The sequence below is a fragment of the Maniola hyperantus genome, chromosome 1, assembly GCF_902806685.2.
Source record: "Maniola hyperantus chromosome 1, iAphHyp1.2, whole genome shotgun sequence".
Taxonomy (NCBI): domain Eukaryota; kingdom Metazoa; phylum Arthropoda; class Insecta; order Lepidoptera; family Nymphalidae; genus Maniola; species Maniola hyperantus.
The window spans coordinates 1,122,435-1,136,289 of NC_048536.1; the positions used below are offsets into that span (position 1 = coordinate 1,122,435).

Here is a 13,855-nt window from a genome sequence, read left to right on the forward strand (position 1 = left end):
CGAGGCTCTCTTCGAGGCAAATTTAATAATTAGTCTGGTTAATCGAGTTTCCATTTGTACGTTAAATTTTCAGCTGTCGTCGTACACTGTGGAGGCAGGCGCGGTAAAGTTTGGGGATGTGACGGGCAGTTACGCTACTCTACGGATAGGACGTGAGAGCAAGGACAAGGGGGCGAAGGCAGAGTTTGCCTTTACGTTGCAGTTGCGAACATTTGCCAGCGATGGGTTGCTGATGCTGTTGCCCGTATGTACCATTTGATAGCACCTAAGTCTGGAAAATAATGTCTTAGAAACAGTAGATACACATATTTAGGAAAAACTATATCGCATCGTATTTTACATTGCTGCGGGTAGTAACCAACTTTTCAATTAATGCCAAACCTAATTGTAGGTTTGGAAACCACCATACATACCTACTTATCTGTAAAATTGATTTCTATTTGAATTCTATATGAACCCGCAAGGCATCTTCAGGGTCTACTCTGCACGCATACGTAATCAATTCTACAGACACACGTACGAAGCGATATGCTTCCTCCTTCCTTCCTTGCCAGCAGATCTGATAGCACCCAAGCACTAGGCTATAAATTAAAAAAAATAGTACTTCCAAGGCGGATCCTTTAGAAAACCAGTGAGAGCTGTAAACACCCGCCTTTATATCATGATTTAATAGCAAGTTTGATTGCTTTGATCAGCCAACCCACCAGCATAAGAAGAAAACTTTTGAACGATTCCTAAAAATGCTTTAGATTGAGATTTGAGAGGCATTCGTTCAGAATCTAAAACCGTAAACTAATTGAAAAATCCTATTACATTACAATGTAAAGGATTATTTAAATGATAAGCAAGCTTGGGAATGAGTTGCTTAACGACTTTGTGATAGTTCTAATAAGTTTCAATAATTTTGTAAAGTGGTGATGATAAAAAGAATACCCGGCTGAGTTTGTTGTGGGCTCTTCTCAGACGTGGGCGCGTTTGGGACCCTCGTAGCTTTAGTTTTAAGTTTGCGTAATAATTATCACCACTATATCTTACAAATGTAACACCATACCAGACCATCAATACGAGTAATTTATTACCTATTTTGAATAAATCATTTGACTTGACTTTGACTTTGAATCCTTGCTTGAAGAAAGGAGTTTCTTCTTCTTTCTGTTGGCATAAAATGAACTTCTTTTTTTCAGGGGTCCAAACTAAAGCCAAAGCATTACACAACACTTTTGATACGTGAAGGTCGCTTGAAGTTGGTGGTGCGCGGCAGAAGACGAAGGGAGGTCACGCTCGCTGCTACGAGAATGGATGACGGATTATGGCATTCGGTACTCACTTTCTTCTTGAGTTCTTTAACTTGCGGCCTATCTATAGAACGCGACAGGTCAAGATAGCAATCGGGGAGGAAATGCCCCGCACACCCGCACAGCCCTTGCGGTAGCTCGGTGCGGGATAGCAGGGGTGACGTGCGGGTGTGCAGGGCGTCGCCCCAGCTCATACCCCGATTGCTATCTCAAATTCTCAACCTGTCGCGAACGGTTCAAAGGGTAAAACCGGACGCTATTACTAAGACTCCGCTGTCCGTCAGTCCGTCTGTCACTAAGTTCAAGACGCTGGCCACGTGCGGATTGGCAGACTTCACACACCTTTGAGAACATTATGGAGAATTTTCAGACATGCAGGTTTCCTCACGAGGTTTTCCTTCACCGTTAAAGCAAGTGATATTTAATTACTCTAATTACTAATTACTTTAATTACTCTAATTACTCCATGATAGGCAAACTAGAAACAGAAATAAGCTGGCTACTCCTGCGCTCCGCCTCTGGAAGGTGCGAAAGTCATTTGTGGGAATGAGTGTAATATTTTATAATAAAATTCCACAACCAATTTTAGACTTGCCTTTACACAAGTTTAAAAAATGTGTTAAAAGTATGCTCCTAAAAAAAGCATATTATACAGTCGCAGACTATGTAAACGATAAAAAAGCTTGGATTTGACTCGCTCCAGCAATGCACGGGGCTGCAATGGCTTGTATAGTACGGTATAATAACATTGTAAATTGAAAAATTAAAAAGAGCAACCGCCGAGTTTCTTGCTGGTTCTTCTCGGTAGGAACGGCATTCCGAACCAGTGGTAAATTAAAACTACCTGACTATTCATAAGCACTTTTAAAAAGTTTACATGAATAAAAAAAACATTCTATTCTATTCTATTCTATACTTAAAACGCACATGACTCTGAAAAGGTTTAGAGGTTCGAGCTCTGAAAGTTTTTTTACGTAAATAATTTATTACCATTATTACCTATCTCACAAATTCCACAATTTGACAATCAAAAAGTGTAGGTACAATGGTACCCAATTTGAATAAATGATTTGAATTTCAAGCCCGGTATTGAACCCTCGACCCCCCAAATAGGAGGTCAATGTCGTAACGGCTACTATCACCGGTTGCAGGTGACAGTGCGCATATCGCGGAGCCGCATCGTGCTGTCAAGCGGCGGCGCGGCGGCCACTGCACGCGCGCCGCCGCACTCGCGCGCCGCGCGGCTCTACTTCGGGGGCCCGCCGCCCGAGGCCCTCGTGCCGCATGTCCCTAATTCGGTAAGTGTAATATTGTCCTCCCGACCGAATTTTGGCCACGCCGCGCCGGCCAATCTGCACAGAGATTAGCCAGTGTATGCAATTGTGGTGTACCTACTAGCTTATGCTCGCGACTTCGGTCGCGTGGACTACACAAATTTCAAACCCCTATTACACCCCCTTAGGGGTTGAATTTTCATAAATCCTTTTTAAAGGATGCCTAGGTCATAATAGCTATGCATGCCAAATTTCAGCCCGATCTTTCCAGTAGTTTGAGCTGTGCGTTGGTAGATCATTCAGTCAGTCAGTCTTACTTCTACAGTCAGTTATTCTACTACAGTCAGTTATACTTGTTATAGTAACAAGATTATATCCAACGCATCAGTCAATTGCTAAGTTAAAGCCGCAAATGGTTCGCAACAAATTGCGGCCCACGCGCACAAATCACAGCGCACTCCTGACCGAATGGCATTTAATTGAATAAGCAGCGGGCAATGCCACGCCGCGCCAAGCATTGGCATTAGAGCCACTTCACACTACACGCGAAATCGTGCCGACAAGGAATTTAGCGATACGATAGGTATAGGTTGGCTGAAGAATTTAGAACTCGAACAGATTCTGAAGGTAGCGAGCTGAAATTTAGTTCATTAGTAGATATACATGAACTCAACCGCTAACGGAAGGAGAAGGAAACACACCAAATCGACATATAGACAAAATTTCACAAAAAAAGTACCTTAGGGGAATTAGAGGAACGAACGAATTTACGTCTCTATATGCTGCCGCCACTGGTCTCATCATAATGATAACCGCTGGCAAAATAATTAATTATTTTCCGTACCCCAGATGTTGCGCGTCGGCGGCTTCGTGGGCTGCATCAGGCGGGTGACGATCAACGGCCGCGCGGAGGACCTGGTCAGGGACGCGCGAGCTCACACCTCGGTTGGGCAGTGCTTCCCGCACATCGAGAGAGGAGCTCACTTCGCAGGTAACACTGCTAACCGCTTTCCAAAAACTACTTTGATGAAGCCATCAGACATCCCAAAACTGTCTGTCGGTCTGTCAAGAAACCTACAGGATACTTCCTGTTGACCTAGAATCATGAAATTTGGCAGGTAGGTAGGACTTATAGCAGACGTTAGGGGAAAAATCTGAAAACTGTGAATTTGTGGTTACATCACACAAAAAAATTAAATTGTGGTCATGAACTAGTAATTATTATTTTCAATTTTCGAAGTAAGATAATTATATATAATTAATTTTTATGTAATGAGCAACTAATTTTATGAATTTAGCAATTGTATCTATTAATTTAGCTGTAGATTATATTTATTAATTAGTGGTTACTGTTAAAAGTTTGTAATGTAGGTAGCTTATTGTTAACACAATCGGAGACTTACGTAATGCTGTAATTATGCCTATAATTGATGATTGTAGTAGGACTGGAATTGTTTGTGACATGTTTTTAATATTTGTGAATGTTGTTACAATTTATCGTTGGCATATCTAATAAAAAAAAAAAAAAAAAAAAAAATATCAAGTGGGTTTACCTGTACATTTTAAGACAGATTTTTGTTTATTTTTATGCATACCTAATAGTTTTTGATTTCAAAATTACGAAAAATACGACTGTATAGTACGGAAACCCGGTGCGCGAGCCTGACTCGCACTTGGCCGGTTTTTTTTTATAAGCCTTTTGATTGCACACGGGCGCTAATGCTAGTTTGACTGATACTAATTTGATAGCATTCCTCTTTGCAAATCCTCAGGTGACGCATACGCGGAGTGGCCCGGGGGTTGGAACGGAGCCGGGGAGGGTATCGAGGGTGGAGAGGGAGAGTCCACAGAGCTGAGGCTGCAGTTCCGCGCCGCGAGCGGGGCGGGGGTGCTGGCTGCGATCGCCGGCGCATTGCTCGAGCTGAAGGATGGGACGGTAAGGCTTCTGCAACCGCGTCAAGTAAGGCGTCACCAACCAACAACCAAAAAAAGTGAAATTCAATTGAATTGTGATATCCCAATTGAATTTCGAATGTTTTTAAAATCATGTTTGTGATTGGTTGGTAGGTAACTTAAAATGGTACGTAACAGAGAGAGCGCTTTACTAACTGCATTCCGCGGAAAGGGTATAGTTAGTACAATTTTATTGGTAACTAGCTTATGCTCGCGACTTTGTCCGCGTGGACTACACAAATTTCAAACCCCTATTTCACCCCCTTAGAGTTTGAATTTTCAAAAATCCTTTCTTAGCGGATGCCTACGTCATAATAGCTATCTGCATCCCAAATTTCAGCCCGATCCGTCCAGTAGTTTGAGCTGTGCGTTGATAGATCAGTCAGTCAGTCAGTCACCTTTTCCTTTTATATTTTCCACACACACACACACACACAAACGCACACCTCTGTTAGAAAACTGAAATAGTGTAAATATGTTTAATTTTATACCTACCTTACATGCCGTTTTCATTTCCTTTCTATTATAAAATGAGTCATGAATTTTAAGGAGAGTGCTGTCGCCTAAAACACAGGTATATACCTAACTTAGGGACAGTCGGTATTTCTGTATACTTAACAAAATTGGTATCTTATTATAAGCATGTATTTGTTACTTTTAAATATGCAGATGTACTTGTAACCTATGTATGTTTTTGATCAATAAAAAATAATTTATTAATTTATTTAATAATTTATTATCTACACTAATATTATAAAGAGGAAAACTTTGTTTGTTTGTTTGTTTGTTTGTTTGTTTGTTTGATTGTACTGAATAGGCTCAAAAACTACTGGACCGATTTTAAAAATTCTTTCACCATTCGAAAGCTACATTATCCACGAGTAACATAGGCTATATTTTATTTTGGAAAAAAATAGGGTTCCGTAAGATATTTGGGTTTTTCGGACACAAGGTGTAAAAAATCAACCAGAAAAGTTACTTATTTTGCGTACGCTGCCTAAACTATAAAAGATAGAACCATAAAATGTTCTAATTAATTGTAGATCTTATAAATATCTACAAAAAAGTCCGCGACACACTATACCCATCTATGTCGAGTGAGGCACAGCAACCATTTTTTTATTTAAAAATCTTGAATTTTTTTTGGACTACATTTAAACGCGTTTATTTTACTCATGCTATTAATCCTTATCAAAATAAATGATTTCATCACTAAGAACAGTTTATGGAGATAATATTTGGTCTTTGAATGATTAAAATTGGACGTTTGGTTTTGAAGTTATGGCGAAATTAAAATATTACGATTTCTGCTGCACGGCCCGTTATGTCGTTAAGTTTGTTTGTAGGGGGTAATCTTTAGAACTACTGAACCGATTTTAAAAATTCTTTCACCAGTAGAAAGCTACATTATTCCTGAGTGACATAGGCTATACGGGATCTTTAATATTATATAAAGAGGTAATGTCGTTAAGTTTGTTTGTAGGGGGAAATCTTTGGAACTACTGAACCGATTTTAAAAATTCTTTAACCAGTAGAAAGCTACATTATTCCGGAGTGACATAGGCTATACGGGATCTTTAAAAACCTAAATCTACGCGGGCGAAGCCGCGGGGATCAGCTAGTTATTATATATTTAGACTAGTCATCTTCTTCATTGAAAATTACTTTCTTTCACCAGGTGGTTATAAGCCTGGGCGGAGCGCGCGTGGAGTCAAGTGCGCGCGTGTGCGACGGACGCTGGCACGCGGTGCGCGCGCGGGTGTCACGAAATAGTGTCTGGCTCGCGCTAGATGCGGCGCCCGACGAGCGAGCTGCGCCTGCGCTGCTGCCTGCTGCGTCCACCGCTGCGTTGGATGCCCCTCTATATATTGGAGGATTGCCTGGTGTGTACATTATTTTCAATAATTGACTAGCTGCAAAGTGACGTTGCAGCCTAAAGTGAAACGCACTTGCCTAGAAGATGCCTCGATGCAGCACTATAGATACGTTGGCGGATTACCTACCAGTTAAATATATCTTGAATAGTTTTCCAGAATCATTGAAAGCAGCTCTTCGCGGTTTTCTTTAGAAATTGTCAGGCTCGTACTAAATAACGGTAAATAGGTGTGAGTCTTAGCCTAGAGCTTACAAGACGTTACAGCGTTACAATTTGTTACGTTGCAAAGAAAGCTGAAACTGCTCTTGAACTTGCCGCATTTTACCAGAAATTGGCTTTAGAACATTCGGCAACATTTTTACGTTCTGCGGAGTCTTCTAAAATCTATGAATAGAGTGCCATCTGGCACGCATCAGCATTTTACTCAAATAATTTCTTATAATATTATGTGACTGGCCACAAACTCTTTTGACACCAGAAATGTAGCAAGCGAAATCTTCAGCTTACACTGATAAATTCATGGGGTCTAGAGATTTCTCCATCTGATAGTTAACTACCTATTTAAAAGGTAAAATTGGTTTGTGCTACCCCCATTTTATATATGTATACCACAATAGATACCACATTTGCAGACCTCATTCCGAGAGGAGACCCGTGTTCAGTAGTGGACCGGCGATGGGTTAATCCTGATGATGATATTTACAGAAGGCGCGTCTGAGCTGGCAGAAGGTCGTGAGAACTTCAAGGGCTGCATCCGTGACGTCATCGTGGGAGGAACGCCCCGCGAGTGGAAGAACGCGCGTTCTAAACACAACGTTCTGCTGGATTCCTGCCCAGTTGCACAGTGAAGCTGATTTATTTTGTGACGGACTTTCAATGGAAAGGGAGGAATGTTATAGATGCTACTATACTCTATCCGCGGAATTAAGTCCATATACCTAGCGCTCTTTACAAATCCATACAAATGATAGAGTCAAGCATGACTCTATCATTCGTATGGGTAGATACGTAACAGAGGGAGCGCTGTACTAACTTATTCCGCGGATGCGTTGAACTTTGGACAGCAACATTGGTTGGTTATACATTGCTACTTCACTGAGTGACATCAAAACAATTTTTCGTAGAAAACCTTCAATGGATTAAAAATAAATGCCAAATGCCATCGATGGCTACCATTCTGTGTTGGAGTTAGGGAATCACCCCACAGATGGTCGAGTGTTATGAGTAGAGTTTCGAGTCTTTGCTTAGCTATTATTGATTTAAAACTTGAGACGCCATCACATCAACTTAAACAAAATACTATTTTGATAAGCAAACGAGGCTATGTTTAGAGGCTGGTATACAACGATTATATCAATTGTACATAATTACTTATAAGCTTTTTAAAGTAAGTACAGTAACAATTTAAAGCTCTAGTTTCCTAGGGTAGGGTAGGGTAGGGGAACTGTCAAATTGCGGTCCCAACAATTCGGTACTAGGTATACCCTATCCACGTTAAGAATTATGTACCTATAGCTAATCTGTACGTAATCCCATACAAATGATAGAGGTAAAAATCTCAGTACCAACCAATCACAAACATCTTTTCAAAAAACATTCGAAATTCAATTCGAAAATGACGTTTTCAAAAACATTTGAAATTCTATTACAAAGCATAGTTTCGTTTGTGATTGGTTGGTGTCTCATAATGGTTAGCGCTGAGATTTTTGTCTCTATCATTTGTATGGGATTAAGTAACAGGGAGAGCGCTATACTAACTTCTCCGCGGATAGGGTACCTACCTATACTATCGGATGTCGAATGACGTCACTGAAAGGTTGTCCATCAAGATGGTATGATGACAGCGATTTGGTTCAAGGCAGCACGCTATCCTAGGGAATCAGAGCTGGAAGCATAAATAAAGTAGTTGAATCAAGTACAATTTTATAATAATAATTATTTTCTGTGCCATTCCTAATAATTTTCATGCCTAAAACTAGTACCTACTTAACGAATCTAACGAAATTCCGGAAGTAGAAAAACAGAAAAACCAAGTATTTACCGTTCACTATAACTGGACGCCTGACGTTATGTTGGCACCATTGCAAATCACATAATAATAAACCCTAAGTTCTAAGGAATAAAGCATAAAGAAAACAAAGCAATGGTGCCAACATGACGGCAGGGATCAAGTTATAGTGAACGGTTAATAGATACATACATGACAGGGGTTATTCCCATTGAGTCACACCCCCGTGAGTAACACTGTGACTCAACGGGATTTTTTCGGAATTGTTTTCCCATAGAGTAACACTGTGACTCAATGGGATTTGTTTCCCTTTGAGTCACACCTAGCACACTGAGTGGTTGCTAGTGGGTTGCTATACCTAATGATATTCTAGAAATAGGTAGGTTTAGCACGCGACAGGTAGAGATTGCAATCGGGGAGGGAAGGCGTCCCCCCATCTCATACCCCGATTGCCATCTCAACATGTCGCGGACTATAAGCATACTACCTACGGTTAAATATTGTAAGAACGCAGTCACCATGACTAAAATACTCATTGTGTACATAATACAGTAAAGTTATTACTAACAACGAGCAGTATTCATTTTTAATAATAAGTAATTGTAAATAACTATTATAATGTAATTCGTGTGATTATTATAATTTATTGTAACGTAATAAGTAGATTAGAATATATAAGTACTTACTCCAAGGACTCACAACACAATAATAACACCGCCATCTTTTTCTAATTATTCCTGAAGAGACAAGGAAATCTATAAGGCCTCGTTCAGTAGATGCATGGCGTTGCGCGGAGCGTAGCGCGTCCAAATTAAATTTGCTGATAGCCGGTATTATGAGCGTCCATGCAGAAGCGTTGTCACGCGCGTTTGGCAGATTTGCTCGCGATAGAGTTAGTTAGGTAACCCCACTTTGGTAGGCGCCACAGCTTCGCTAGCGGCGGTCCTGGCGGCATGGTGGGTGTCTGGTTAGTAGTGCAGGTCCGCTCCGTTGGCCTCAGGCCAGACGGGAGTGCGACCCTCAGACCTGACCTTCTCACCCGGGTGGGGCGCAGGGCAATTTAGTGCCCCGGTAATGTTGTTAGGGTTCCGTACCTCAAAAGGAAAAACGGTATCCTTATAGGATCACTTTGTTGTCTGTCTTTCTGCCAAGAAACCTACAGGGTACTTCCCAGGCAGGTAGGTCTTAGAGCAGGCATAAGGGGAAAAATCTGGAAACCGTAAATTTGTGGTTACATCGCACAAAAATTTTTAATTGTGGTCATGAACTAATAATTAGTGTTTTCAATTTTCAAAGTAAGATAACTAGTTATATCAAGTGGGGTATTATATGAAAGGGCTTCACTTGTGCATCATAAAACAGATTTTAATTTATTTTTATGCATCATCATCATCATCAGTTTTTGATTTATCGTGCAAAATGTCGAAAAAATACGACTGTAGTACAGAACCTTCAGTGCGCGAGCCTGATTCGCACTTGGTCGGTTTTTCTACGTTGGCTAGGGAGTGCCACTCTTGGCTTGCGGCCCTTGGGCACGTTTTTGCCGTGTCCGATTGTTCTCCGCGCTGCGGGTGATAAAGGATAACGAAATAATCGCATGACGCGCCGCGCAACGCTTCGCGCATCCCTAAATGTGGCGTAGTTCTTATTACATCAATTTAAAAAAAGTTAGTTTTGATACCTACCTATCACTTTGTGAAGATTTTTGAAAATAAATGCATTTAAACATAATGTAGTCACTAGATTAAAATACTAGGTAGGTAATGTATTTCTTTAATTTTTTGTATACCTACCTACCTATATTATTTTATTTTTGTGAATTTTGTACATACTATTAATAAGATCCAGCTTTAATAGATAAACACGAAATATTAAACTGTAATAAGTACCTACCTATAATAACCAATTTTTAAAATTAACTAATTCTCGTAGGCACCTATTCAAAATAAATCATAATAATATAGTTGGATAATATTCGCTCATGCAATTGGTAGTAATTTGAGTTTTCAGACGAAAAGTTAAATTCGCAGTATTTCGAGTTGTCAAACAAAAAGTTAAAATCTCAGTAATTCGAGTTTTTAGAAAAAAAGTTAAAACTTCACCAAATTAGTGCATAAGTTTCGTGTTCAATAGTTTAAAATGAAACAAATCTACTTAAGTTTTACTTAATTTTGTACATAATATTGTTCGTATTTATTGTAATTTGTATGAGGTTCGTAAATAAAAGCCCACTTTGGCAATAAAAAACATTTATTTCTTTATTATTTAAGGTGTTGTTACATCACAAACTGGTTTAACGCCGGCTGGTCTGTAACTCATAGTAACAGAACATTTTATAACAATCTAAATAAGTGTAGTCTATACAAAATGACTTCTACGCGCCATTTTAACTCTATGGGTCAACTGTCATGTCAAAAGTACGGTGACTGCGGTAGAATGACAGCTACAATGTCACGATCGCAATGACCTCTGATTGGTTGATGCCCGCTTGGCGCTTACGATTGGCTTGCATTGCAATTGTTGCAAGTAATAATAATCGATGCAGATTTTCCGGAATCGACCTTCACCTTTAAAATAAGGACTAAAATCGTACTTTTGACATGACACATAGTCAGAATGGCGCGGGAGAAGTCATTTTGTATGCATAATTAAAATTACTCGATTATTGACTTGTCCTTTCGTAAATCCTTTAGATCCATTACTCACGGCTCATTACAAAGTTGCGACGACTTCGTGCACATCTAGACACGGCAACTTCCATATAAATTACAGATTCTAACGGTCGCCGTCGACTGAGTTGCCGGGCGACTAGTTGACCGTGTGTAATGAGTCTAACAGCTGCATTCAGAGTCGCTTAATCGTCACTTAAGGCATTCCTTATCTATACTAATTAATGCCTTTAGTAACGATTAAGCGACTCTGAGTGCGGCTGTTTGCTGTGCTGTGCGCTACTCATAAAAGTATTTTTTTTAGCCTATGATTTATGTAAATAAGGGCTAATTATTCAGAAGCTAGCTGTACTTATCGTTCTGCCTAGATTTTAGCCTATGAGTCACAAACCAGTCAGCAGAATTGCCCTCCTATAAGATACCCCGACCCTCAGTTCAGCAATCCACACTCTCTTAGGACGCCTGGACAATTTAGAAATTATGCATTATAATTATAATATTACATGGACTAAAAGTAAAAAGATAGACGGAACACTTGCCACGTCTTAAGAGTAGCCAGTTCACTGCCCCAGATGTCTCAGCTTCGTAGATAGAGTAATAAAGGTAGATTGAAGTACTGTGTAACCGCGTATGAGATAGCGATAGCACGACGTAACGATGAATAACACGACAATTATTACAATTTTTTAGTAGTCAATATTTGTATTAACCGATCAACAATAATATTTGTATTAAACGTTTTTTATGTGAAAACAAGTAAATAACTAATGAGATATACAATTACGCCATGAATTCTCAAAGTTAGTTTTGCAACTAAAGTTGCATTCATTGTATGTATTCTTGAAAAAAACCAGTTACACGATAAGGGACAAATATAGGTTAGCTGCGTCTCTGTTTATCACATAAGTAACTTTATCTGTGCTCTCTTTTTAGTGTGAATGAGAAAGCAAACGTTCCTGTATTACTTTACGTACCTTTATTACTAGTACTATCTACGCTCAGCTTCTAATCTGACACCCCATCTTCCGTCTATCTTATTCCTTCAATCTGAGACTATTAGTTACAAAAAACATAATACAATTTATGAAAAATACAAAATCAAACTACCTGCCTAAATCCCAAAATCCTATTTTGACATTAAATTGCTACACAATCGAAAATATTTGTAATTTAAAAAAAAAAAAACTTAAGTTCAACTAATAATGTATCGCAATACATTGCAATGAATTGTCCAGATTAAAACCTCTTCGTAAAACGCGCGAACTTGCAGCCGGACTTTTCGAATTACGTTGTCGAAGTAGGAGTTTGGAAAAAGTCGTCAACGTTAATTCGATTTCGAGTATCGAAACAATAAAACGTCAAAGTAAAATGAACAAAAAGCTCCTTGTTTTGAGGTATGTATTGCCGATTTATTATCTCGCAAAGTTTCTGCTTTGATGGTACGTTGGCTGTAACTCGACAAATGCTGAGATTTACACAGCATACTTTAGCATTGCTAAGACTTTACTTTGATTTGAAACGAGACAGACCCATGATAGAGACATAAATCTGTCTTTAATTAACTCTTTAAGTCTGAACAAAGCCAAAGTACGTTCTCTAGAACTCAACCTTAAAAGGTAGTTTAAGTCCTTTTTACTTTGACGTTATAGTGGTTATCGAGATGTAAAACTTGTACAAACTCGAAAGAAATGGCTCGATCGGTATTTCGGTCGGAATTTCGCACGTTTGGGAAAAGGCGTAGTTTCCTCTTACACTAAGCGAGAAAGTACTCGATAATAGTTGCATCTAAGTAATAATAATGAATGAAGACAATGTCATGAAGCCAATTTTAGTCTACACAATACTAAAACTAAACTAAGATTAACGCAATGAGGTTTCCAGGCAACGTTCGAAAAAAAAAATCATAGATGGCGCTGCTACCACTAAAAACGAAAAATAATACTAATTATCTATATGATCTATGCTTTAATGTTTAGGTCGTGTCAATCAATGACATAGATGAAGAGTAACAGCTAGCGTGCACTGCAGTTTTCCTTACGTTTCTTCCCCACAAAATCTGTGAACTATAATAAGTAATTAATTAATTTTGCATCGGGGAAGAAACGTAAGGACTGACTCGACCTAAAGCATAGATCATATAGATATAGGTAGTATTTAGCGCCATTTATGAATTTTTTTTCGAACGTAGCTAACCTGGAAACTTCCTCATTAAGTAAAAGAGAACAGGTGAAATCTTAATATAGTCAAGTTTTGTGTAGGAATGAAATTGGTGCTATACTAATATTATTTGATGATCGTCTTTTATAATATTACTAATAGGTATTTTTTATGGTTATTCCTTGTTGAGCGATTTGATACAACACGAAGAGGAAAAGGTAATTTCAGACGAATGTACATACTTACATAGACAAGAATTTGGCAAAGTGTTTTTTTTTTTTTTTTTTAATATAAAGAATATTAGCCATGTTAAATGACTAATATTCCCCTTTCCTCTCCAACTAAGCGTCAGGCTTGTGCTAGGAGTAGGTACGACAATAATGCAACGGGCGGGGTTTGAACCGTCGTCGTCGACCTTTCGGTTTTCAGTCCACTCCTTTACCGGTTGAGCTAGAGGCTCTAAAAATGTGTGAGGAATAAATCTTGTCACTGTAAAAATACTAGAATATTTGAATGATTTTACGTTGATTTACCTTAACCTTTTACTGCCTTTTTTTGTGTGTGTTAATGTGGCTTTATGTTCTACATAATCTCTAAACCAAAATGACAGGTCTAAATAACAT

General features: G+C 39.0%; 2 protein-coding genes across 2 annotated transcripts in view; both read left to right on the top strand.

Annotated features, from left to right (window-relative positions):
* The window catches only part of wb (wing blister), a 222,021-nt gene extending 212,251 nt beyond the window's left edge, over positions 1-9,770 (top strand). Inside the window, exons 45-51 of the mRNA XM_069501061.1 lie at positions 74-244; positions 1,185-1,319; positions 2,447-2,593; positions 3,419-3,560; positions 4,342-4,505; positions 6,201-6,405; positions 7,104-9,770. Coding sequence (XP_069357162.1) covers positions 74-244; positions 1,185-1,319; positions 2,447-2,593; positions 3,419-3,560; positions 4,342-4,505; positions 6,201-6,405; positions 7,104-7,246 — 1,107 coding nt within the window. The 3' untranslated portion in view covers positions 7,247-9,770. The remainder of the gene's footprint in view (positions 1-73; positions 245-1,184; positions 1,320-2,446; positions 2,594-3,418; positions 3,561-4,341; positions 4,506-6,200; positions 6,406-7,103) is intronic.
* Positions 1-13,855, top strand: part of EMC5 (ER membrane protein complex subunit 5) — a 216,113-nt gene that overhangs the window by 26,841 nt on the left and 175,417 nt on the right. The window lies entirely within an intron of this gene.